At 43.8% G+C, this 27,799-nt stretch overlaps 1 protein-coding gene across 7 annotated transcripts in view; it reads right to left on the reverse strand.

Annotated features, from left to right (window-relative positions):
- The window catches only part of diaph2 (diaphanous-related formin 2), a 693,877-nt gene that overhangs the window by 446,870 nt on the left and 219,208 nt on the right, over positions 1-27,799 (reverse strand). For 6 of the 7 annotated variants that reach the window (XM_036943140.1, XM_036943138.1, XM_036943139.1 and 3 more), the window contains 5 exons: positions 26,802-26,866; positions 24,657-24,761; positions 18,562-18,630; positions 14,151-14,471; positions 2,361-2,475 (listed from right to left, as the gene is read on the reverse strand). In XM_036943140.1, the coding sequence (XP_036799035.1) occupies positions 2,361-2,475; positions 14,151-14,471; positions 18,562-18,630; positions 24,657-24,761; positions 26,802-26,866 (675 nt within the window). The remainder of the gene's footprint in view (positions 1-2,360; positions 2,476-14,150; positions 14,472-18,561; positions 18,631-24,656; positions 24,762-26,801; positions 26,867-27,799) is intronic. The other variant, XM_036943144.1, reaches the window with a different exon arrangement.

Below are 27,799 nucleotides of genomic sequence, written 5' to 3' on the forward strand. Positions count from 1 at the left end.
TGCAATATAGTATAAATACTGCATAATACTACATTAAGCAGTGTTTTATTTTTTGCAGAATCTGAATCCCTTGTTTGTCCAAGGTGAAAATGGAATTACACATCTGAAATAACAGAAATACAGCACACAAAATCGACTTTTCATTATGGCTGGTGTTAATTAGTAACCATGTTGCTCCATTGGAACGCTATGCTTGCTTTGTGATATATCTCTCCCTTGCTGAACGGCACAGAACAAAGCAAAAACCTCTCTCTCCTCCCCCCTCTGGTTGTTTTTGGGTGTTGTTGAATAACAGAGGTGTCATGGTATCACAGTTGCAGAACAGACAGTGTCTCGTTGTCTCTCCTGCAGAGAAAGCAGAGACTCGTCTCTGGGGCCTTTCCCCGTGGCTTCATTAAGCCCGGCTACAGCCGCTCCCTTGTTTCCGCTATTACGTTATTCTCTTCATCTGTATTGTGCCAACACATCACCTCCCAGCTTAGGGGCTATATTGCTGTTTATTTCAAAGAAAAACAGGAAGATGAATATTGTTATGTAGTCTTCAGGGGAAAGAAGATGGAGAGGAGGAGGGGAGAAAAAGAAGAGGAAAAGAAGGGGAGGAGGAGAGGAAAAGGGGAGGGAGAGGAGAAGAAGAGGCTAGGGTGGGGGAGAAGGACAGGAGGAGAGAATAAGAGGAGAAAGAAAGGAGAAGGAGGAGAGGAGGAAAAATAAAGGAGAAGGTGGAGAATAGAAGGAGAGGAGAGGCAACAGAACAGTAAGGGCTGCTGGGTAGTCATCACCCCTAACAACTCAGAAGGGCTGTGATTCCAGAAGGGCTGTGATAACAGGCCCTTTACCCCTCCCTCCCACTAGGGCAGGGATTAGATGAGTGTGTACACACTACACATGCTGTCAGAGAGCAGGAAATCACTGGCATTGTCATGGGAGAAATATCCAGCCAACACACCACACCACACTGCCTCTCCCTCAAATCACAAACGTGCTGTCCTTCTGCTTGTGTTACTCATCAACAAGTTAGATCTCTAAAAGCAACTGGCCGGGACAAGAGTATACTCCCTTGGCATTCTTCTCCGGGTGCCCGTGTGGAGGAGCGTCTACTCGACTGGAAAAGGGCAGAGTCAAGCGTGACTGTCCTCAGTTCACCCACACACACATGCAGTGCATTCGGAAAGTATTCAGACCCTCCCGACTTTTTCCACATTTTGTTATGTTACAGCCTTATTCTAAAATTGATTAAATAGATTTGCTTCCATCATCAATCTACATACAATACCCCATAATGAGCAAAAAAAAAAAAAAAAAAGCAACTCCTGCCTTGTCTTGGCTGTGTGCTAAGGTTCGTTGTCCTGTTGGAAAGTGAACCTTCACCCCAGTCAGAGGTCCTAAGCGCTCCGGAGCAGGTTTTCATCAAGGACTTCTTTGTACTTCTCTCCGTTCATCTTTGCCTCAATGCTGACTAGTCTCCCAGTCCCCTGCCACTGAAAAACATCCCCACAGCATGATGCTGCCACCACTATGCTTCACCGTAGGGATGGGGCCCTCTGACATGCACTATCAATTGTGGGACATTATATATACAGGTGTGTATCATTCCAAATCATGCCCAATCAATTGAATGTACCAATAAAGTTGTGGAAACATCTCATGGATGATCAATGAAAACAGGATGCACCTGAGCTCAATTTCGAGTCTCACAACAAAGGGTCTGAATACTTATGTAAATAAGGTATCAGTTTTTTATATTCTTTATATATTTGCAAACATTTCTAAAAACAGTTTTTGCTTTGCCATTATGGGGTATTGTGTGTAGATAGAGGATTTTTATTTTTATTTAATCCATTTTAGAATAAGGCTGTAAAGTAACAAAATGTGTAAAAAGTCAAGGGGTTTGAATACTTTCTGAATGCACTGTACATACAAAGATATGTGCAAAAGCGTTCAGATATACACTGAGAAACGCAATCACATACACAACACCTTTTGACTTTTTCGCAAGAATTCACATTGTGTGGAGTCCTTTTCATCACGTACACACATACTCTGAAAGCCACTCAACAAATTCAAAGAATACCCACAAACACAGCACAACAACAACAACAGCAGCATCAGCAGCAGCAGCAGAACCACTAATTGACTCAGAGATTTCAACCCACAACCATCCACAGCCGGATTGTTGAAAGACAAAAAAAAAGGGGGGGGGGGGGGGGGGGGGGGGTGGTTTAACTATAATTAACATTTGAGAGACAAATGGTTTCCTAAAGTGTCAGGAGATGAAATAGTTTTCCCAGACCCGGGTGGCCAAACGAAGTGTGTGTGTAGATTCATTAGTAAAGGAGTAGAGATAGATGGGGCCTGCTTACCTTTGGTCCTGGAGGAAAAGCTGAGGGAGAGCTGTTCAAAGAATTCTTGATTCTCAAACTTCTCCTCTTTGACTTTGATCCAGAAGCAATTCTCCGCCATTTCCTGAGGCACTATCTGCAACGACAAGGAGGATTCCATTATCGCAAGGCCCAATCAGCAGCTGCCATTCCTTCCACAAGCGGTCTGGCTGCAACTCCACTTAAATGCCACTTCTTCAAACCCCACTCACCTAGAAACGGTGAAGCATTGTGTGTGTGCGCTTTGCAGATCACCCGTCATGTTACACATTGCACTCCATTTTTTCCCCCTCATTTATCACAAAACACAGTTGGATAAAGTTTGTTCATGTTGCCAGCGATTTCAAGCACCTTTCTACTATGACACACGTCCCACAGTTTTTGTAATGTTGTAATATTGAGGGCTCTTGTACAGATGGATTGATGACTTTCTGTGAGGAGCAAGGATTGCATGGAGACGGGTATAACTATTTTAGCAACCACAATAAACACCATTCAGCCTGTCACTTCCTGTTTTTAATAAAGCTTATCCAACGCAATAAATACATTGGCCAGTCACAAAATATATCAGTGACTAGGTATATTACTTCAGCTCAAAATAATCCTAATAATAGTCCCAATAGTCGTGAAATAATCATACAATAATATGCCAAGATATTGTGAAAATGTATTCTGTATTAACCCATCCACACTGCTCCGGCCAAACGCCACACCCACATTTCTTCTCCACAACGAATGTATGGAGCGATCAGTAGAACAGCGGAATTAAATGCAGGATGAGTCGTCAGGCAAGTATAAGCCATTGATATGAAAACTATTGAGCTGTATTGATAGTGACATTGATCAAATTACAAGTGAATTGATCAAATACTTGTTCAGGTGCATCTTGGGTTATTCCCAGGCTAATAAACTATTCAGGTCCATTTTGAGAGATTAGGCTGGATGGACGTACTCCCAGAGCCCTGCAAAACGCTGTAGGTGCTCTGTCTAGCTTCATTGAAAGCTTCAGTATATTGGCCATTTAGTCTGTCTATTTGTTATTTTCAAATTCCATATGCTAGTGTTTGTCAACATATTGTAAATATTTTGGATCCATCTTTAGTAATATATTCCGTTCTTGTAAATAAATACATATTTTGTCTTTGTGTAGGAAACAAAAAGATGAACAAACCAAATTCACCAAAGATTTGCAAGGATTCATATAGTTTTGTCTTAGTTTGTAGTTTACATATATTTTCCCTTCACCTCACCATTGGTTCTACCTCTATATTCCTCAGTTGATTAAAACACTAGACAGCAAGCGTTCTCACCAAGAGGGACATCTCTCTACTACATAAATGTGACAGTGCAAAATAATTAGATGTGCCTAGAAGACCTCATGCCAACCTGAGACTTGAAAGTTCTTGTTGACTTCTCCCGCCTTTCAACTCTGTACATGGAATGAAACGATGGCAGGCTCCTGTACATACAGAACTGACAACAACCACACCTTGCTGTATTTGTGCTTGATAATTGGCTAGTAATGTGCGTGGCGATGTCCTTCAGAAGTCCATTACGGGTTGCGTAGAGTGCCTTGGTCTGTGATGATGACACGGTCATGACACAGTGTGGGCCGGGACAATTGGTTTCTCATTGCAACCTGTGTTATTAGCCCCTTAACGAGACAAGGCAACGCAAGTTGCAAGGGCACTCACTAGAGAGAGAGAGAGTGAGGGGGAACCACTTGACAAGAGGTGTTTGTTGTAAAAAAGAATACAGACAAAACAGGAGCACAAGCGACTAGGGCTGTGGAAGACATTACATTTTGTCATGTCAGACAGTTATTGTCATGCAAAAGACTGCCGGATTCATGGAAATTGACCGTTAATTAACATAAACATGTTTAGCATCTCCTGGCCACTGATGCGAGCCTTTTGAACATCTACATTTAAACAAGACTATTAAATCAATGTATTATACACCATCCCAATAAATCCATTTTAGTTTTTTTGCAGGTCTAGAGAAACATTATGATATGAAGAAAATGTCTTTCAGAAGAACAGGATATGAGTTGGCCTGCTGTATCTTACAGTACCTGGCTGTGTTCACTTAGCTGACAAGATATGATTATAAGTCCAGGCCATTATTTTATACATGTTTTTAAAGCAAAAATAATATAATTGAACTTATAATATAACTGAAAAAAATAGAAAGGATATTTTTCCAATTACAGAGCGAGTGTGTATATGAAGTGGCTATGTTGAGTAGCACGCGTTCCAGCAGGTATATCTCACTGGTCATCCCCAATGCCAATTACTCCTTTGGTCGTCTTTCCTTCCAGTTCTCTGCTGCCAATGACTGGAACGAACTGCAAAAATCTCTGAAGCTGGAGACTCATATCTCCCTCACTAGCTTTAAGCACCAGCTGTCAGATCAGCTCACAGATCACTGCACCTGTACATAGCCCATCTGTAAACAGCCCATCTATCTACCTACCTCATCCCCATACTGTATTTATTTATTTATCTTGCTCCTTTTGCACCACAGTATCTCTACTTGCACATGAATATTCTGCACATCTACCATTCCAGTGTTTAAATGCTATATTGTAATTACTTCGCCATCATGGCCTATTTATTTCCTTAACTTACCTCATTTGCACTCACTGTATATAGACTTTTTGTTTTCTTTGTTCTACTGTATTATTGACTGTATGTTTTGTTTATTCCATGTGTAACTCTGTGTTGTTGTATTGTGTCAAATTGCTATACTTTATCTTGGCCAGGTCACAGTTGCAAATCAGAACTTGTTCTCAACTAGCCTAAATAAAGGTGAAATAAAAAAATAAAAATAAAAGTGATAATTTGAAACAGGTCCAACAGTATATGCTAGATTTAGAGTTATTTGGCAACTTTAGTTGTGAAGGATACAAACCTTAGAATGCCTTAGAAATAGAAATATATATGGGCTGTATGATGCGACTACAGGCTATTTACGATTTGAGAAAGTCGCAAAAAGCTTGTGCTCTGATCCTTGCCTCCGGCTGCACAGCTGTTCTCTCATCAAGTGATCATACTTTCACCCATCAGAATATTCTCAATTTAATCTCGTCTTTACTATTATGTTAAATTAGTTCTGATTCAGAATGGCCCATTATTAAAAGGGCAGGAACAGGGGCAGGGGAAAAAGACTGTATGCACCTGAATAGTGAATGGAGGCCGTGAGCTCCCACCGGTACTCGTGATATCCAGTTGGTAGTGACAGTCTTGTCCCATCGTTGCAACTCCCGTACGGACTCGGGAGAGAAGGTTGAGAACCATGCATCCTCCGAAACACAACCCTGCCAAGCCGCACAGCTTCTTCACACACTGCTCGCTTAACCCGGAAGCCAGCCACACCAATGTGTCGGAAGAAACACTGGCGACCGTGTCAGCGTGCATGCCGCAGCCGGCTGCGACACAGGCAGGCATGGAACCCGGGTCTGTAGTGAAGCCTCAAGGACTTCAATGCAATGCCTTAGACCACTGCTCCACTCGGGAGGCCCTCCAACAGTACATTTTGTCGGCTACTTCGGTTTTACAGCGGATAATGTGCTTAATATGAGCAGCTGAGAAATAAATATAACACTTATTTCACTCCACACATCAACCATTTTTTGAGGAGCATGTTCTCACTGACCCGACAGGTATTATCTCACTGGCCCGACAGGTATTATCTGGTCGGCTGGCCCTCGCTACATATTCGTCGCCAGACCCACTGGCTCCAGGTCATCTACAAATCCATGATAGGTAAAGCTCCGCCTTATCTCAGTTCACTGGTCACGATGGCAACACCCACCCGTAGCATGCGCTCCAGCAGGTGTATCTCACTGATCATCCCTAAAGCCAACACCTCATTTGGCCGCCTTTCGTTCCAGTTCTCTGCTGCCTGTGACTGGAACGAATTGCAAAAATCTCTGAAGTTGCAGACTTTTATCTCCCTCACCAACTTCAAACATCTGCTATCTGAGCAGTTAACCGATCGCTGCAGCTGTACATAGTCTATCGGTAAATAGCCCACCCAATTTTACCTACCTCATCCCCATACTGTTAATATTTATTTACTTTTTTGCTCTTTTGCACACCAATATCTCTACCTGTACATGACCATCTGATCATGTATCACTCCAGTGTTAATCTGCAAAATTGTAATTATTCGCCTACCTCCTCATGCCTTTTTGCATACAATGTATATAGACTCACTTTTTTTTCTGTGTTATTGACTTGTTAATTGTTTACTCCATGTGCAACTCTGTGTTGTCTGTTCACACTGCTATGCTTTATCTTGGCCAGGTCGCAGTTGCAAATGAAGAACTTGTTCTCAACTAGCCTACCTGGTGAAATAAAAAAATACAAAATAACAAAAACTGGCCCGACAGGTATTATCTCGCTGGCCCGACAGGTATGATCTCACTGGCCCGACAGGTATGATCTCACTGGCCCGACAGGTATGATCTCACTGGCCCGACAGGTATGATCTCGCTGGCCCGACAGGTATGATCTCACTGGCCCGACAGGTATGATCTCACTGGCCCGACAGGTATTATCTCGCTGGCCCGACAGGTATGATCTCACTGGCCCGACAGGTATGATCTCACTGGCCCGACAGGTATGATCTCGCTGGCCCGACAGGTATGATCTCACTGGCCCGACAGGTATGATCTCACTGGCCCGACAGGTATGATCTCACTGGCCCGACAGGTATGATCTCACTGGCCCGACAGGTATGATCTCACTGGCCCGACAGGTATGATCTCGCTGGCCCGACAGGTATTATCTCACTGGCCAGACAGGTATGATCTCGCTGGCCCGACAGGTATGATCTCGCTGGCCCGACAGGTATGATCTCACTGGCCCGACAGGTATGATCTCACTGGCCCGACAGGTATGATCTCACTGGCCCGACAGGTATTATCTCGCTGGCCCGACAGGTATTATCTCGCTGGCCCGACAGGTATTATCTCGCTGGCCCGACAGGTATTATCTCGCTGGCCCGACAGGTATTATCTCGCTGGCCCGACAGGTATTATCTCGCTGGCCCGACAGGTATGATCTCACTGGCCAGACAGGTATGATCTCGCTGGCCAGACAGGTATGATCTCGCTGGCCCGACAGGTATGATCTCGCTGGCCCGACAGGTATGATCTCGCTGGCCCGACAGGTATTATCTCGCTGGCCCGACAGGTATTATCTCGCTGGCCCGACAGGTATTATCTCACTGGCCCGACAGGTATTATCTCACTGGCCCGACAGGTATTATCTCACTGGCCCGACAGGTATTATCTCACTGGCCCGACAGGTATTATCTCACTGGCCCGACAGGTATTATCTCACTGGCCCGACAGGTATTATCTCACTGGCCCGACAGGTATTATCTCACTGGCCCGACAGGTATTATCTCACTGGCCCGACAGGTATTATCTCACTGGCCCGACAGGTATTATCTCACTGGCCCGAAAGGTATTATCTCACTGGCCCGAAAGGTATTATCTCACTGGCCCGACAGGTATTATCTCACTGGCCCGACAGGTATTATCTCACTGGCCCGACAGGTATTATCTCACTGGCCCGACAGGTATTATCTCACTGGCCCGACAGGTATTATTCCAGCCAAACTCTGTATGACATGGGTTCTCTAATCTTGTTCCTGCAGCTACCTGGCGCTTAATTTGGGAAACCAAGTGAAATCTGTTTGGGAACATCTGGAGCAGGTATTCCCAGGGGTACGCGCAATGCAGTCAGGGGTATGCCAAAAAAATGTAATTCACACATTATATATATATATATATATAGATAAAATGTGGGCCGGGACAGTTGGTTTCTCAATGCAACCTGTGTTATTAGCCCCTTAACGAGACAAGGCAACGCAAGAATTTTAATATTTTCCAACGGGGCTAAACATTTGGGCAAGGTTTTTTTCTTGCCTGAGTAGCCGCGTTTCACTGCCAAAAAACTATTAAACCACCCAGTGGTCAGCGAAATAACAACACAATGTCAAATACAGGTAGCTTGGTCAAATAATTAACATCCAATTACATTAACCGTTACTCTCTCACGGGAAACATTCACTCTTGACATTCACTCACTCAGTTTCTCCCGACACCACTTGAGCACACTGCAGCATCCCCCGAGAGGCTATTGCTGCCAAGGGAATGCCTGACAGCTTGAAAGACATTTTGGACACTACAGTGAAAATGGTTGACTTTGTTAAAGCAAGACCCTGAACTCTCGTGTATTTTATGCATTATGGAATGATATGTGCAGCGCCCATGTAACCAATTTACAACATACAGAAGTGTGCAGGTTATCAAGGGGAAAAGTTTTGACATGTTTTTTGGAATTAAAAGACGAGTTAAATGTTTTCTTTACTGACCATAATTTTAACTTGTCTGACCGCTTGCATGATGACAAGCTTCTCACACGACTGGCCTATCTGGGTGATGTTTTTTCTTGCGTGAATGGATTACAGGGACTCTCTGCAACTATATTCAACATGTGGGACAAAATTTAAGCTATGATTAGGAAGTTGGAGCTCTTATCTGTCTGCATTAACAAGGACAACACACAGGTATTTCCATCATTGCATGATATTGTTGTGTGCAAATTAACTCAAGCTTACGGCTAATGTCAAATGTGATATAGCGAAGCACCTGGTGAGCTGGGTGCACAATTACCCAATTACCCAGGTTCCCGAAACGGATGACGCAAACAACTGGATTCGTTATCCCTTACATGCCCTGCCTCCAGTCCACTTACATACAAGAGAGCCTCAGTAATAAGAGAGCCTCATCAAAATTGCAACAAGCGGTTCTGTGAAAATTGAATTAAATCAGAAGCCACTGCCAAATTTCAGGATAGGGCTGCGCTCAGAGTATCCTGCCTTGGCATATCAGCTGTTAAGACACTGATGCCCTTTGCAACCACATACTTATGTGAGGGTGGATTCTCGGCCATCATTAGCATGAAAACTAAATACAGGCACAGACTGTGTGTGGAAAATGATTTAAGACAGACTCTCCAATACAAATCAACATTGCAGAATTATGTGCATCCTTCTCATTAACCTGTGGTGAGTTGTTCACCATTTTCGATGAACAAATAAAGGTGTTATATGTAAGATGGCTAAATAAAGAGCAAAATTATTGATTATTATTATATTACTATTTGTGCCCTGGTCCTCAAACAACATTTGAGAGTGCGCTGACCCTGGTGCTAGAGGGGGTACGCAGCTGGAGGTTGAATGTTTGAAGGGGTACGGACTATAAAAAGTTTGGGAACCACTGATCTAGAGTAACATGTTTGCAAGCCTATTAATTATGACACTATTTTTTCAAAAGCTCTATTACTATTTTCAAAAGCTCTATTACTAGGCTATTCAAATACCAATTCTAAGCCAACTCTGAATTTGTTGAATTTAGACTAGACCAATTATCTACCAATGAAATCTTAAATCAGTATTTTATTTTTCACAGTCAATGAACCAACATTATCGCCTAGGGCTATAGGTTCTCTCAGACTCATGGACAGACATTTTGGAGAGTAGCATAAGGTTACCAGTCCATCCAGTATACATACTAACACAGTCCACACTCAATGGTGATTACTAGAATTTGTTACATTTTGGAGTATAGGCTAGACCAATTATGTACCAAAGACATGTTAAATCAGTTTAGTTTTATGTGTGAGGGCTGTTGTGGTGATGGTCTGATGGGAGACTAGTAGCTGTGGGCCTCTCTCCTCTTGCCCCTCGCCAATTTATTGCGATCACTATGGAGGGGCCTACCGCAGCCCTACTGTAGCCAATTCAGCTTCTGACGCTGTGGCTCTGCTCTGCAAACAACAGTGTACAGTATCATGTGTATGCTTATTACAGAAGTCATATTCAAAAGGAAGCCCTCACAAATATCCATTGGATGTGGTAGTAAAGGAAGCACCACGGTAATCAAGGAACTGCAGAGGGTTGGACATTAAGGCTGTGACGATACCAGTATTGCAATATTCTTTCCATTTCAAAAATGAAAACTCAGACTATGTTTACACAGGCATCCCAATTCTGACCATTAATTGTGCAAAAGATCAGAATGGGTCTGTTGTTTTAAACGCAGCCTTAGATGTAAACATTATGATTAATCCCTGATACTGATGGACACATACGGTCATTGTAGTGAGCATACAGTTTGGAACAAGGCCGTTTCATTTTTAATCACTTGGATACTTAACTTACACTCATTGGCTCCTGTGACAGGAGACCATGTTCATGGGCCGCGACACTCCTACTCTCTGGAAGCGTGAGGTAACTCATGCCATGCTAGAGTGGTTACTTGAAAGTTTGATGGCCCTTGACAAGGTAACCTGCTGTGAATGCCAAGCTCAACCACAGATGAAGGATGAATGAAGTGCCCCTCTGAACTCCTCTATGGATAGCCTATTGAACCCAACCAGCACATGAGAAGGACATTAGAGTTGAGTGGCATAGGAGTTCAGGAAGAGATCGGCTCTGCATTTCGTGGATTGGCTGGTCATATACTTACTGCTTATATTGACAAAGGGGGAGGGGTCTCTGAGGTCATTTTGTTTCTTTCTCATTATTGTCTCGTCTACGCGAGTGGGTTAATTTATAAAATTACAGTTGTGTCATTCTGAAAGGATAATTATAATTCTGCATCGTTTGTAAACCAAATTGACTGGTTTGGAGATAATTGCATTGTTCATCTCATGTCTTGCATATCGGGGGGGGTAACAGAATGTGAAGTCTAAATATTACAATTTCACCCTGCTAGAAGAAATTATCAGCCTTACACTGGAAAACAGCCTGGTTGCGTGATTACAGCTAAATACGTTTGCAATTGTGCGATAATTACGGTTGTACGAGAGATTCAATGGCAAGCATTTTTCTAATTGTTTCTTATTTCTCCCTATTTTACTTAGTAGTGCTACAATAGAAGTGTTCACTTTCTTTCGAATTTGTAACAATCCATGAAATACTGTGCTGAAATAACATTGTGGAACTCCAAGAGAGGTTCAAATGCTTCAATTTCTTTGAAATCAATCACTTTTAGATGAAAATACGAGATTGTTTCTAATGGACAAATGCTTCCAATCGACGTGGAGCATGTCAAACACAGCAGGGACGAGCCAAATCTAGACGCCCCCCTCTGCTTAACCGTGTCTTACAGTAGATGACAGATACTGACCCAAACCCACAGCTTCTGGCCCTCCTCTCTCCACTCCATTGATACAGCAGCATGTCCCAAATCACTGCTTTACCCCACTGCTGCAGCCCGCCCTCCATGCATCCTCCTCACCAGTCTCAAAACGAATTGTAGCTCCAGCACCGTATCGACGGATCCCCTCAGCAGCAGCTGATGCTGTCTAATTTAACTAGTGCCCCACCTGAGTGTGTGAGGTAGTTCGCCAATACAAGCCTGCCCAATTGGTTGTTGCTAAATAAATTTGAGGATTTTGTGGGAGACACATATGTAGTCTTTTTTTTGGGCCTCTTTACACAACCTGCTCAAACGAGCACCCTCCCAAAATGGATTCATTAACAAAATGAAGACTGATATTCTCATTAAGTGGAGTACAGTGTTGTATAGGACCAGAGAGAAGGACCAGGACTAATCTCTGGATTAGGACCAGAGAGAAGACGGATGACTCTGGTCCTAACAGAGAAGACAGGTGACTCTGGTCCTAACAGAGAAGACGGATGACTCTGGTCCTAACAGAGAAGACGGATGACTCTGGTCCTAACAGAGAAGACGGATGACTCTGGTCCTAACAGAGAAGACGGGTGACTCTGGTCCTAACAGAGAAGACGGGTGACTCTGGTCCTAACAGAGAAGACGGATGACTCTGGTCCTAACAGAGAAGACGGATGACTCTGGTCCTAACAGAGAAGACGGATGACTCTGGTCCTAACAGAGAAGACAGATGACTCTGGTCCTAACAGAGAAGACAGATGACTCTGGTCCTAACAGAGAAGACAGATGACTCTGGTCCTAACAGAGAAGACGGGTGACTCTGGTCCTAACAGAGAAGACGGATGACTCTGGTCCTAACAGAGAAGACAGATGACTCTGGTCCTAACAGAGAAGACAGATGACTCTGGTCCTAACAGAGAAGACAGATGACTCTGGTCCTAACAGAGAAGACAGATGACTCTGGTCCTAACAGAGAAGACGGGTGACTCTGGTCCTAACAGAGAAGACGGGTACCTCTGGTCCTAACAGAGAAGACGGGTGACTCTGGTCCTAACAGAGAAGACGGATGACTCTGGTCCTAACAGAGAAGACGGATGACTCTGGTCCTAACAGAGAAGACGGATGACTCTGGTCCTAACAGAGAAGACGGATGACTCTGGTCCTAACAGAGAAGACAGATGACTCTGGTCCTAACAGAGAAGACAGATGACTCTGGTCCTAACAGAGAAGACGGATGACTCTGGTCCTAACAGAGAAGACGGGTGACTGGTCCTAACAGAGAAGACGGGTGACTCTGGTCCTAACAGAGAAGACGGATGACTCTGGTCCTAACAGAGAAGACGGATGACTCTGGTCCTAACAGAGAAGACGGATGACTCTGGTCCTAACAGAGAAGACGGGTGACTCTGGTCCTAACAGAGAAGACGGGTGACTCTGGTCCTAACAGAGAAGACGGGTGACCCTGGTCCTAACAGAGAAGACGGATGACTCTGGTCCTAACAGAGAAGACAGATGACTCTGGTCCTAACAGAGAAGACAGATGACTCTGGTCCTAACAGAGAAGACAGATGACACTGGTCCTAACAGAGAAGACAGATGATTCTGGTCCTAACAGAGAAGACAGATGACTCTGGTCCTAACAGAGAAGACAGATGACTCTGGTCCTAACAGAGAAGACAGATGACTCTGGTCCTAACAGAGAAGACAGATGACTCTGGTCCTAACAGAGAAGACAGATGACTCTGGTCCTAACAGAGAAGACAGATGACTCTGGTCCTAACAGAGAAGACAGATGACTCTGGTCCTAACAGGTGACTATGAAGGCCTTTGAGTGCCATCTAGCCATTTAATTTGCATCTTCCAAACGAAGTGCCTGCGGAGGCAAGGTTAATGCAGACGTACATTGTCATTGCCATGCCGGGAAGGAGACGGATGTGTAAAGTTGCGCACTCATGAATGCAAACACACTCATTTTCTTACGGTGAAAAGAAGATAAATGAGAAAAACATAATAAATACATTTCAATGAACTTTGTCTCTTATTAGAAGTGCAACCTTGCTATATGACTTGCCTCCATTTACGCAATTACTGATAATGCGATTCAGCTTGATTTCAACAGGGTTTCACAGTGCGAGCGAGAGACAACCATTTCCTTTTGGCTGTTGTCAATAATTGAAGATTAAATAGCAAGGTCACACATAAGCATATGCAAAACACCACTAAATTAATGCCGCTTGCAACTCCTAGAATCCCTCGGGCGATAGATAAATTAACTGGGAGTAGAATAAAGCCCATTTGAAGAGAACAGCCCCAGTTGAAATTGTATTTAAATGATGGAATATTACACAACACATTGTCTGTATTCAATTATGCTAAGAGTGTGTGTGAATGCAAGTACACTCGAGCAGCGGAAATTGTTTACGTGAGGATTTCTAGTGCAGAGTGCAGAGTAGTGTACCCTGTGGCTGAACGCTTGCCTGAATAGACCGACGGTAGTGTTGAATAGGGTGCACTCTCTCGATTAGTACCTACAGCTCCATCTGTCGCTACTTTACCTTGGACCAGTTGACCCTCTTCATGACGACCTCAGGCTTGTAGGTCTTCTTGGCCTCCAGTCCATAAGGCAGCTTGATGACAGGAATGGCCATCATAGGAGGCGGAGGGATACCTGGAGCCCCGGGGAAGGGTGGGGGAGGTGGGGGACCACAACCGGGGGGAGGGGGTGGTGGGGGTGGCCCTACGCCTGGAGGTGGCGGGGGTGGAGGCGGAGGGGGCATGCTGGCCATGCCAGGAGGCGGCGGAGGAGGGGGTGCCAATCCCCCCGGTAGGGCTGGAGGTGGGACTCCTGTCCCGGCCGCTGCTGGTCCGGCTGCAATCTACAAAGATGGGAGATCAATGTTAATGATGGTACATTTTCCCCTGTCATCCCTGCACTCATGTCATCCCCGTCTGCCCTGCAAATCATGTCATCCTTGTCAATCGTAGGCTGGGGACCTGGAGGCCAGAGCTTAACCACCATTACACCAGTCTGGCTAATGGACCTGGGTGATGTCTCTGTTAGGGACTGAAGATGGTCATTACACCAGTCTGGCTAATGGACCTGGGTGATGTCCCTGTTAGGGACTGAAGATGGTCATTACACCAGTCTGGCTAATGGACCTGGGTGATGTCTCTGTTAGGGACTGAAGATGGTAATTACACCAGTCTGGCTAATGTACCTGGGTGATGTCTCTGTTAGGGAATGAAGACGGTCATTACACCAGTCTGGCTAATGGACCTGGGTGATGTCTCTGTTAGGGACTGAAGACGGTCATTACACCAGTCTGGCTAATGGACCAGGGTGATGTCTCTGTTAGGGACTGAAGATGGTCATTACACCAGTCTGGCTAATGGACCTGGGTGATGTCCCTGTTAGGGACTGAAGATGGTCATTACACCAGTCTGGCTAATGGACCTGGGTGATGTCTCTGTTAGGGACTGGAGATGGTAATTACACCAGTCTGGCTAATGTACCTGGGTGATGTCTCTGTTAGGGAATGAAGACGGTCATTACACCAGTCTGGCTAATGGACCTGGGTGATGTCTCTGTTAGGGACTGAAGACGGTCATTACACCAGTCTGGCTAATGGACCTGGGTGATGTCTCTGTTAGGGACTGAAGATGGTCATTACACCAGTCTGGCTAATGGACCTGTGTGATGTCTCTGTTAGGGACTGAAGACGGTCATTACACTATCCTTTTGCTGGTAAGCACATAGGGGTCATTTTATCAGTACCCTATCAGCCAGCCAGAGACCAACACTCAGAGGAGTCATTATATCAGTACCCTATCAGCCAGCCAGAGGCCAACACTCAGAGGAGTCATTATATCAGTACCCTATCAGCCAGCCAGAGGCCAACACTCAGAGGAGTCATTATATCAGTACCCTATCAGCCAGCCAGAGGCCAACACTCAGAGGAGTCATTGTATCAGTACCCTATCAGCCAGCCAGAGACCAACACTCAGGAGTCCTAACCAGCTCCGCTCCACCTCACACTGGGGAAAGTGGGTCGCTCAGTTCCCTGAGACAGTCTACCAGACACATTAAATATGAAGTTACATAAACAAGAACCTAATAGGAAGCAGAACAATATTGCAGGGAGGTATGTCACCTTTCCCATTAGAAGTACTCTGGAGAGATCTCTGACATGCTGAGTATATTTGTGGCTATATGTGTCTGGATGAAGCACTGTGTACGTGCAATCGCTGTTCAGTTCAGAGTGTGTGTGTATACACCTTTATATACACCATTCAGAATCCAATAAACACCCTTCAGAGGACACCCTTAAAGGGTATATAAACATATGTAGGGCATTATGCCTTTTTATGTCATACATATTAAGGCTTTATGAATGATTTATGAATGCTGCATATCAACACTATGTAAAGTGTTCCACAAAGAAGAAAAAGAAAGTCCATATTTTTGGAGACTTCTGTGATTCTGAAGTCATCCTGAATATGAATTAAAGTAGAGAACATTTGTATTGTCTATTTATGGAAAAATGATTCCCCCTCTTATACATATGATGTGTTTCATTTAATCAGACTCCAATATAGACAAGCCTGAATTGTTGGTGCTGATTACCATGACAATTGCTTTTGCAGTTGGCTAATAGATGAAGCGTATGAGATGAATAGAGCCACCTGAACCTGAATTGGTAATGAGGAAACTAATGGCATGCTAATGCTATGCCAACACTATCTATTGCAGGAGGGTTCGGTGGGTAGATAATGTATTGTATCAAATCCTCACATACCAGTACATTCATTCCCTATTGACGTGTGTGTGCACAGTGCATGTTCAGCCGACACATAACCATTGGGGAGAAGCCAGGGGATTGTCTGGCCACTGTTAGACATCTAGATAAGCAATGTTGAAGTCGACAAGATGGAGCTCACAAAGGAAGGCTATTAGGCGGTAGACGGGCAAAATGAAACCCATTACCGATAAGACACAGACCAGCCAGTCCCTTGACAAGTCTGCCCTATCATACAGCTCTGCAGCACAAACAGGTATTTATAATCATTGATAAAGGCGGGGGGGGGGGGGGGGGGGGGGGGGGGGGCTGTTTAGAGACAAAACATATGCAAATGGAGCAATTAGACCGCCCATGGCACAGATAGGATTTGACCTGGTTTGATTAGAAGATGACAACGGTCTTTCTTTCCAAAAGTATGCCCAGCAACATTTCCACCACATTGACCAAAAACATTATTGGATTATGTGGGTAATGTGCGTCCGGTCAAATGTTTGAAGGTATTACAGAGTGCTTGATTACACAATGCCAGCCGTGGAATGTCTATCAGGTAAAACATTTAAAAAGTGGTGAGGAGCGCTTGAAGCAGGCCGCCTCCAAAACCCCTCGACGGGTGCGCTCCCATTCCAATGATTATACGTCTGTCAATCTCAGAGCCCGTCGTGGCCCATTTTCTCTTTTAAGATTAATATGAGAGAATGGAAGCAAATTAGCTGCTAAATTAGAGTGCTGTCTTTTCCACATTCAGGGGCCCTCTGAGCCTGTTATAGCTCCTCTCTTGTTTTCCCTCCTTCTCTCTCGTCCCGCCGTGCTGCAGGCCCTCCAGCCTCGTCTATGGAAGGCTAATCAACCCTGCATTCGACAGTGCCCTGGAGGGTTCTACCTTCTCCCACAGGTAAATCACTGGAGTACCTTTCCTACATCCTCCAATCATAGCAGCAAGGATCTTCAAGCACCTTCTCCCTATAGCAACATAGTTGTTTTGGTTTCTCTGGTTCAAACATCCATTTTAAAAGTCTGTTTACAGACCAATGGTGCTGTGTTTTGGCAGCTCCAGCCTGACCACTGACCACAGTTAGCTGGGAGCAAGAGAGAGGTGAGCCTCCTAATGGCTTCTTGGCAGCTAGCCCTCTTGCCAGGCCATCCTCATCTGGAGCGCTGATTAGCGTAGGAGTATGGAGTGATTTGAAATCTAACCCGTTCATTGAGGGGTCCACAGCTTCTAGACCTCGGCGGGGGGAAGGTCAGACGGGTGGGTAATTAACTTGGACTATTACGCAATTAAACCTTCCCCCAATCTCGGCTCTAATGAGCAAAGCAGAGATTCAGTCATAAGGTGTTTATTGGGGAGAATTACATCACACGTCCACATTTGATTATCTTCTATGGAACAGTTCATTTGAGATTACTTTAACCTTTATTTAACTAGGCAAGTCAGTTAAGAACAAATTCTGATTTTCAATGACGGCCTAGGAACAGTGGGTTAACGGCCTTGTTCAGGGGCAGAACGACAGATTTTTACCTTGTCAGCTCGGGTATTCGATCTTGCAACCTTTCGGTTACTAGTCCAACGCTCTAACCACTAGGGCTACCTGCCGCCCCAGATGTTTCTGTCTTAGACCGCTGCACCACCCTGAAGCCATTCTAAGGCACTGTATCTCAGTGCTAGAGGCGTCACTACAGACCTGGTTCGATTCCAGGCTGTATCACAACCGGCCGTGATTGGGAGTCCCATAGGGCGGCGCACAATTGGCCCAGCGTCGTCTGGGTTAGGCCGTCATTGTAAATAAGAATGTTCTTAAGTGACTTGCCTAGTTAAAGAAAGGTGAAATAAAACATGTATAAAAATCCCACAGATTATTACTCTGTTTGTCTATGATGATGCAAGGAAATCAAACTTCATTGCATTCTCCAATTACAGACCAAGAGTGAGGCACTATTAACAGATGGGGAATTATGAGGAATATGATGTAGATCACTGCACAATTATCGAAAATCAATCATATGCAAAGATCAGAGCAAACATCATACTTGTAATGCGCGTTGATTGAGTTTGGGGCATTCATGAGTTAATTCAAGATTAGGTTTCTCAATGTGCAGCCAATACCGGTCAACCATGCCAGAAGAATGAAAGGGAAGGGAGGGGCACGGATGCAAAGGTATCACCCACCTGCACCTGGCACTCAGCTTCACTGATGACTTTCTGAGCCTCTTTGAGCTTGTTTGCCTCGCTAGCTAACTGGACAGACGGACACACAAACACACAACAGACACCCAGACATACACACATATACAGAGCGCAACAGAGAGGCACACAAAGAGGGTGGTTAGCTAGACAGGCAAGATGAACACCAGTACTTTTGTTAACAGAGAACACAGGCCAACACCAGGCACAGACAGGTGAAGCAGAGGAGTAAGTGACAAAGAAATTCCCAGTTAAAACATGGTTATGATGAAATTAATACAGATAAATTAGTACTACCCGTCACATAGAATACCAAGATCACATTTATTTCATATCCTCAAACAAGCAAAGTCATTTTCAGCATTTAAAAGTGCATTTTGTATTAGATGGAAAATAACCTAATTTAGTAATCTACAGAGCCTAGATGAAACAGCCATCCATATGTTCACACAGTGGATGACATTTATTTTTGTATCCTCAAAACCCATTCAATGGTCCCATTTGGAACGCTACGTTCTAATATGTTCTAGCAAATCGCATTCCCTACTTTCCCCTCTCAGATATATACGACAGGCATTGATTTTACCCCAAATATTTTGTTGTCGCTTCGATATTTCACTCTATATGACCTCATCACATTCTAACGTCTTAATAACAGCCGTTGTGTAGATGGGTACAAACTCAACTGCGTAGTGAAACATATTTATATGGAGTCGTTCCTACAGAACAGCCTGACTGTGGAGTGAGGAGTATTAAATATTGAACATGCGTAATGGAAAAGGAGAAGGAATAAGGACTTCCATTTCACCAGAGTTTAGAACGTGGTTGTAAAGTGCAATCTTAAGGTGAATGGGGAACATTTTCTTTTACACTCCATCCTTAACTATGGACTACGGCGAGTTCAAGGCCTCTATTTTAAAAACTGTAACCACAGGATAAGTGGATGGCATGGAACTTGAACCCCTCAGGTCTTAGACTCAAAGATGCGATTGATGGAACTCAAGTACATTACACTCAAGTATTAAACATAAGGTATTGAAGGTATTGACATAAACAAATGTTTTGAGGTTAATAACAGCCAGAGAAAGATGCATGTCAAACACTTGCTACATTTGACGGTGAATTACTTGGCAACCACTAAAAACACATGGCAGTGGTGGTTGTATCGAGAGGCCTGTTGCATTCATTACAAGCTCAGTCCAGTCTGGGAATGAGAGAGGTCTGCAGGTAGACTGGCAGAGCCAGATAGGAGAGAGTGATCTGCTACACCTTCCAACCTCATTCCTGGCCATGCTGGTTCAGCTACATGATCTCCAGGTTGTTAAAGCCCATTAATGGCATGGCACAGAATAGGTCCAAGGTATCTACCGCACCTGAAAATTATTCATCTCAACCTCATCCAATTCTACAAACGCCTCCCCCGTTATCTCTGAGCTGAGGTGGGTTCGTAGGGGTTGGCAGGGGTGGGAGGTGGATTAGTTCCATTTGATGTGTTTTCATTGCGTTTTGTCGATGTTTACAGGCGAAACCTGTGCTCGATCGGATCGCGGGGATAATCAAACAGACACATCAAAAGGTGGAAGCTCCCTGAGACAGGCTCTCATTAAATCCGTCGGTTCACAGACAAGGTGAAGTAGCAGGGGCTGGGAGACAGAGAGACATGTTTTTATTTCCACGAAGAGCTCTGTCGACGAGATGTGAACAGAGATCCCACTTCATTCATATTCAATAAAACGACAGATGTACCACCACAGCAGCTTTGATGAACAACCTGAGTGTAGTGTCTTCGCATGGATTTAGAGGTGCTGCACTCCGGAAGATAATGGCTTAGTACAACACTGTGTTGTTCATCTGTTGCAGTTTCAACCCTTTTAAAAACAGGTTGACTAGAAACTTTGTTTTCAGGGGAAGAAACAGGCCTGTACATCATCACCAGGAAGGATACATTTTAGAATTCAAATAATTGTCTGATTGAAACGGAGTATAGTAGCGCCTACATTTCCATTTATGTGCTCCATTGCAAGACTTCAGCACCACAACCTAAATATTGCTGTGATTGCAAAATGTGTACCTCCTGATAACGTGTTGCCAGATAAACAAAATAATCTGTGTCATGATCGCGGCGGAAATTGTGAGAGCTATGGCACATCTCCTACAGTATGCCCGAAGAGATCAAATTGACGACGCATGTCTGTTCTTGGCAAGTGTTCCTAGTGTGGAGGATCCAACTCAAAAGGTACCAGGTACTTTCTCTGTGCCTCCAATATGAAAGCAATAGAAGAAAACCTTTGAAAAATCACCTTATACTACACATACACATTTCTTAAAGGTACCAATTTGACCACGAGCGCATTCCTGCCATGCAGAGCGTGACAACATACATGTTTACATCGAGCCCTTTTTTAGACCAACACACCCCCTGGATGTAACTTGAAGAACTCGCAGCCATATTTATGTGAGCTCTCGCCAAGCGCATTAGATGTTTCCCTGCTGAGGCAGATGTCTGTTGATGTGCAAAGCTCCAGCAGCCTTTGAAGGCGCGTTCAGAGACGGCAGGAAGAGAAGGAGCTGACTCTCGGGGGCTTCACTCCGCTACACTACCTGTTAATGCACCACAAACAGACTGGCTTCAAAAGACCGGGGGCCTGTTAGTGGGAGGGGGAAAAGCCTGGAAAAACAGTGCTTAAAAAGGAGCACTCAGGGAAAGCAGGTAAGCCGAGGGTGACACTGCCTCATGCAATGAGAGAGAGAGGGCGAAGCAGAGAGAGAGAGGGCAAAGCAGAGAGAGAGAAGACAAAGCAGAGAGATAGAAGACAAAGGAGAGAGAGAGAGAAGACAAAGCAGAGAGAGAGCGAGAGAGAGAAAGACAAAGCAGAGAGATAGAAGACAAAGCAGATAGAGAGAATACAAAGCAGAGAGATAGAAGACAAAGCAGATAGTGAGAGAGAGAAGACACGGCAGAGAGAGAGAAAGAGAAAAAAAACAGAAATATAGAGACCAGAGAAAAAGAGAGGATGATAGAGGTGCGGACGGGACCCGGCCACCATGTTGGCCTCATGAATTTGTGAATGCAGCGGGCGGGCAATCGTTGGGGCGATGAGTGAATGATGAACGAGTTTGGCCGAGAGAGAAGGTAACGAGTGGCAACATTGCACTCGGGCAGATGAAGTGGGGGAGTGAGGACTGCACACAAATTAAGTGCAATCGGGGAAGAAAGAAAAAAAACTTGCCTCTGTCTAGACAGGAAGAGGACCAAGCCTCACGCCACACACTAATACTGAGAATAAAATATCACTGAGGCTGCCAGGGACCTTAATGACAGCAACTTGTCTTTGGAAAAAGTCCTGGCGACGCAGTACAGAGCTAAATGTGCAGGTGCAGAAAAGGGATGGGGAACGCGGACATTTGCAACTGCCACAGAATTTAGTTTGGAGGAAAACAATCTCAGCTACTGGATGCCATACCATCTTTCAACACTGGCTTATATTACATTCAGTAAGCAAGGAAGCAAACTGCCCTTTTGTCCCAAGGCAACACTGAAGTGTTTCAAATTGGGTTAAGGAGGAAATAGCAGTCATTTTCTGTGCTTAGGTTTGAGGGGTTTTGTCTGGGAAAAGATGGGGATGCCAAGGCCAGAGAAGAAATGAAATCCATCTCTGTGATAATACAATTGCATGGAACAGGCTGCCATGGAGCAATTCAGCCAATATCAAATCCGACATTTTAAAAAGGAGATGAACCCTTTACTGAATCAAACGCTCCCGTATGGCTGGAAAATACCCACTTAGAGCCTGGCATCCGTGATTGGGGTAGAAAGGTTTCAATTTGACCAAATTAGTAAAAGTCATTTTTTCTCACAACCAGAGTAGTCCTTTCCTACAGTCAAATTATCAAATCGTCCTTTAGGGAGGAATGTTATGAATAATAAATAAACATTATTTTTGAAAGCCGAAAATCCGGTGTTTCTCTGTCAAACGGTTTTGTTATAATTCAGTCTTCTGAAATGTATATAAAGTGTAATAGTGCAATTCAAATTCAACATTGAATTAATCTCAACTCTATATCTGACATGGTACTGCTGTGTTGTCTTTTTTTAAGCCCATAACATTGTGTGTGAGGTGTATACTTAAGTTTCAAAGTGGATTTGTTTAAGACTACGAAGAAACACTTGTGTGGCCCTGATTCAGCTCACTGCAGTAAAAGGTCATCTTGGACAAACATGCTTTGGGGAAACCACTACAGTGGCAAGAAAAAGTATGTGAACCCTTTGGAAGTACCTGGACTTCTGCATAAATTGGTCATAAAATTTGATCTGATCTTCATCTAAGTCACATCAATAGACAAACATAGTGTGCTTAAACTAATAACACACAAATTGTATTTTTCTTCTCTATATTGAATGCATAATTTAAATATTCACAGTGTAAGTTGGAAAAAGTATGTGAACCCCTAGGCTAATGGCTTCTCCAAAAGCTAATTGGAGTCAGGAGTCAGCTAACCTGGAGTCCAATCAATGAGACGAGATTGGAAATGTTGGTTAGAGCTGCATTGCCCTACAAAAAACACTCATAAAATGTGAGTTTGCTATTCACAAGAAGCATTGCCTGATGTGAACCATGTCTCAAACAAAAGAGATCTCAGAAGACCTAAGATTAAGAATTGTTGACTTGCATAAAGCTGGAAAGGGTTACAAAAGTATCTCTAAAAGCCTTGATGCTCATCAGTCCACGGTAAGACAAGTTGTCTATAAATGGAGAAAGTTCAGCACTGTTGCTGCTCTCCCTAGGAGTGGCCGTCCTGCAAAGACGACTGTAAAAGCACAGCGCAGAATGCTCAATGAGGTTAAGAGGAATCCTAGTGTCAGCTAAAGACTTACAGACTTACAGACATTTCTGGAACTAACATCTCTGTTGACGAGTCTACGATACGTAAAACACTAAAACAAGAATAGTGTTAATGGAAGGACACCACGGAAGAAGCCACTGCTGTCCAAAATAAACATTGCTGCACGTCTGAAGTTTGCAAAAGTGCACCTTACACAGCGCTACTGGCAAAATATTCTGTGCACAGATTAAACTACTGTTGAGTTGTTTGGAAAGAACACACAACACTATGTGTGGACAAATAAAGGCACAGCACACCAACAATAAAACCTCATCCCAACTGTAAAGTATGGTGGAGGGAGCATCATGGTTTGGGGCTGCTTTGCTGCCTCAGGGCCTGGACAGCTTGCTATCGTCGACGGAAAAATGAATTCCCAAGTTTAACAAGACATTTTGCAGGAGAATGTTGGGCTATCTGTCCGCCCATTGAAACTCAACAGAAGTTGGGTGATAGAACAGGACAATGACCCAAAACACAGAGTTAGTGGCCAGTCAGAGTGGCCAAGTCAGTGTCCTGACTTCAACTTGATTGAGATGCTGTGGCATGACCTCAAGAGAGCAGTTCACACCAGACATCCCAAGAATATTGCTGAACTGAAACAGTTTTGAAAAGTGGAATGGACCAAAATTCCTCCTGACTGTTGTGCAGGTCTGATCCGCAACTACAGAAAACGTTTGGTAGAGGTTATTGTTGCCAAAGGAGGGACTTATTAAATCCAAGGATTCACATACTTTTTCCAGCCTGCACTGTGAATGTTTACACGTTCAATAAAGACATGAAAACATATAATTGTTTGTATGTTATCAGTTTAAGCAGACTGCTTTTGTCTATTGTTGTGACCTAGATGAAGATCAGATCAAATGTTATGACCAATTTATGCAGAAATTCAGGTATTTCCAAAGGGTTCACATCATTTTTACTTGTCACTGTAAATACGATGTGATTAATGTTTGCTGCTTGCCCCAATCCCTTTTTTCTTATGCCTTCCTCAATACTGTTTTGAACATTAAACTAAGCAATGAGGTTGGGTTTCCAGTGGTAGAGACTACGTATTTCGGTAAAACCTGTGGTACAGACTGTGTATGTATTTGTGAACACATGGGCACTGTACAAGACCTCTATGGGGAGCTTGTGGCTTCAGACTGCAGTCTGGAGTAATGGGTGTGTATGCTCCTCTCGTCTCCTCTGGTCCTTACCTGGGTCTTCAGATTGCAGATCTGCCCTTCCAGTTCTTTGATTTTCTCCTCTTTCTTCTGGGACTCGGCCTGGGCCTCCTGCCGGGCGCTGAACTCTTCATCGAACTGCAAAAATTCAACACAACACACACTCCGGTCAGGACCAAGTTGTCTCATATGAATGGCCAACTGCAGTGCAAGTCAACACACACCGATACACACTGTCTCGCACACACTTGGCCCGTTCTCCTACCTCTATTCATAGGCCTTTGGTGGCCTCTACCCTGTCGTCCACTGGCTGTGGTTTGGGTCCGGCTTTCATGTGTTGGTGACAGATCTAACCTTTGTGGGAAAGCAACCTGTGTCACAACAATGTTTTCACTGTTGCCGCAGGGGGGGACATTGCTCTCATTCCACTCACACCCAGGACGCCTCTGATGTCCCACACACAGAGGCAGGGGTGTGGGGGGACTGTGGGGGCATATGTGGCGTGGTGATACAGTACCATGCCTTTACAGACTGGTTCAAATTAGAGTACCATGTCTTTAAGGTCTGAGTCACATGCACCAAAACACTTCTGGGGGATTCTGCTGGAAGTACCAGTGACTCACAGTACTGGTGGTGTACTAAAGAAATGTGACTCGTTTCATGAAATGTTGCACGTCACTACTAAACAGGAGAGGCATTTGAACGTATGTCAAAAAAAATAAAAAATAAAAATAAATCCAAATGTGTTTTTTTTGGCAGAAATGCATTCTGGAATATGTGAACTTTCATGTGTTTAAATAACAAACTTATATTCCATCTGTAAATATGAATGAAATCGTTAAATTTACAAGCCTTGTTGGTTAATCTACGGAAAAAGTCGGAAACCTTCTCGCTAGTCATGATTGGCTGAGATTATGGATGGGCTGGACATGCCGGGAGATGAGTTTGGATTGGTCTGCCATGTACAGGAGCATGCTTCTGTCTATAACGTGAGCTGTTCAGTATGTGTTGACAGTCCTTTCTACCGTTTTTTAAAGATATAATGTTAGCCATCGAGAACTACAAACGCTTTGCTACTTTTCTCAACAAGATTGATGCCCCGAATTTAGCAGGTGCTATTAACAGATCAGTTGGAAAAAGTGATTGCCTACTACCTGTACACGCCACGGTCAGTGGGAAACGTAGTGACTTAACTCAACGCTGGCCAAACAAGATGTAGCTACAAACATAACGAAGTTCAATGGTTCCAGTCTGCCGTAAAGCGTCTAGCTACATTTTCAGATATTATACAATTTCTAATTTTCATTGCAAGTTAAAGTGCACTGTTCGCTAGCTGGCGAACGTTATGGGTAGGATCTGTGTAGTAATATTATTTTAATCAGAAATCCATTTGCATTGCTAGTTATAGCCTAATGTTAACTAGTTAACATTGAACCTAGTTGGTTACAGTAGCCCTTTAGCTACCTGCAGATTCATACTCCAGCTATGACAATGTTTGTATTGGTAGTAGTATGAGTTGGGATTATGCCGGTTCATTGTTTAGCTAGGTAGCTGCATGTCTAAACAAAAGACTGCCAGATGATCAATTTAGACAAGTATGTCAGGTAAGCATCATCTAATAATAATTTATACAATATTTTGATCTGGACACTTTGTTTTTGATATTGCTACTATGAAACCATTTCATTGTACTGTTTACTCCTTCTGTATACTGCGCATGTGACAAATAAACTTAGATTTGATTTGATATAGTGTGTTTACCAGAGACAGTAATGTGAACAAGTCAGATTAGGCGGTCAGTCACAAATATATAGTGGAAATTGATTGTACTGTCTATCATTACATAGTAAAAATACACTTCATGCACTTTATTCCTCTGTTTGAAGATCAGCGTGGACGCAGAATAAAGTAGGCTACTCCATCCAGTTACAAAGTAGATTAAATATTCAGGAGTTAGGTTGGTCCAATCTTTCCTCAACATTGTAGCTTTTACTTTAAAACTTTATTCCGGAAATTTGAGAGAGTTTGTTGAACTATTTCACCAGCTATTGATCAGGGACCAGAATCAATAGCTGGACCAGGATCTCTTGGGGGGGGGGGGGGGGGGGGGGCCTTTCTGATGGGAGCGTGGTGGTGGCATACCAATGGAGTTGAGGGGAATGATGCACTGTACCTCACCTTTTTGGAGAACTCAGCAGCCTTCAGTTCGCTCTCATCCACTTTGGCTTTATCCACGCACTGATCTGTAAGAAAAAAGAGGGCAGAGAGCAGCAACGACAGTAAGAACCCACGAAGTGACTTTGATTCTCTCAATTACACTGTACATTGTTAACATCCTACTTAAGATTCCAGATCAACCCTAAAAGGAATATTACATCAGAGAGACAGAGAGGGAATGAGTGAAGAAAGGGGGGAACGGCACTTGTCGGCTCATTCTTTTCTTGACATATCCCCCAGGAGATTTGTATTCTGTTCGGCAGGTTTGCCAATGTTTAAAAACCAAGCCCCGAAACATTTGTTTTCAACTCATTACAGCACAGTGATATAAAAATGTGAGAAAATCACGGATGGGCTCGGAAACTTTTAATGAGACTTTGTCGGCACGATGCCACAGAACTGTTAGTGACAATAACAGAAGAACAAAAATATAAAAATAAAAACACTTAGTTATTTCATTAATTTGTCTCTACTTGAAGGAAATGAATGACTGCATTTCTAATTTGGGGCAAATAGACCCTGTTTCCTCTAGGATTCAAGAAACTCTGCTGATGAATGTCCTCGGCAGAGTGAAGACGCTGTGAAATCTCCATGTGCTTATGATGAGACATGATGTGCCACAGTCACACCTAACAGGTAATGCATTATTTATTCGTAATTAGACTACCTTTTCCTATACATGTCAAGGGGCTGCAGGTTTTTCTGGGAAGGCTCTCAGGGGGGAAATGGGGATAGATAATAATGAGAGGGATATTGCACCATTTTTAGCAACACCCACATCCTGCTGTCCGCGCAGTACAACAGAAAAATATATCTGAGGATGCTTTAGACCGATTAGGAGACAAAATATGAATAACAAGACTAGTATTAAAGAAAGAGATACTGATTCAAGTTATATTGTACAGTATGTAGGTTAGGGAGACCTAGGAGGCAAAACTGAAATTATGTAATTCTAACCA

This window comes from Oncorhynchus mykiss, chromosome 14 (genome assembly GCF_013265735.2).
Source record: "Oncorhynchus mykiss isolate Arlee chromosome 14, USDA_OmykA_1.1, whole genome shotgun sequence".
NCBI classification, from domain to species: Eukaryota; Metazoa; Chordata; class Actinopteri; order Salmoniformes; family Salmonidae; genus Oncorhynchus; species Oncorhynchus mykiss.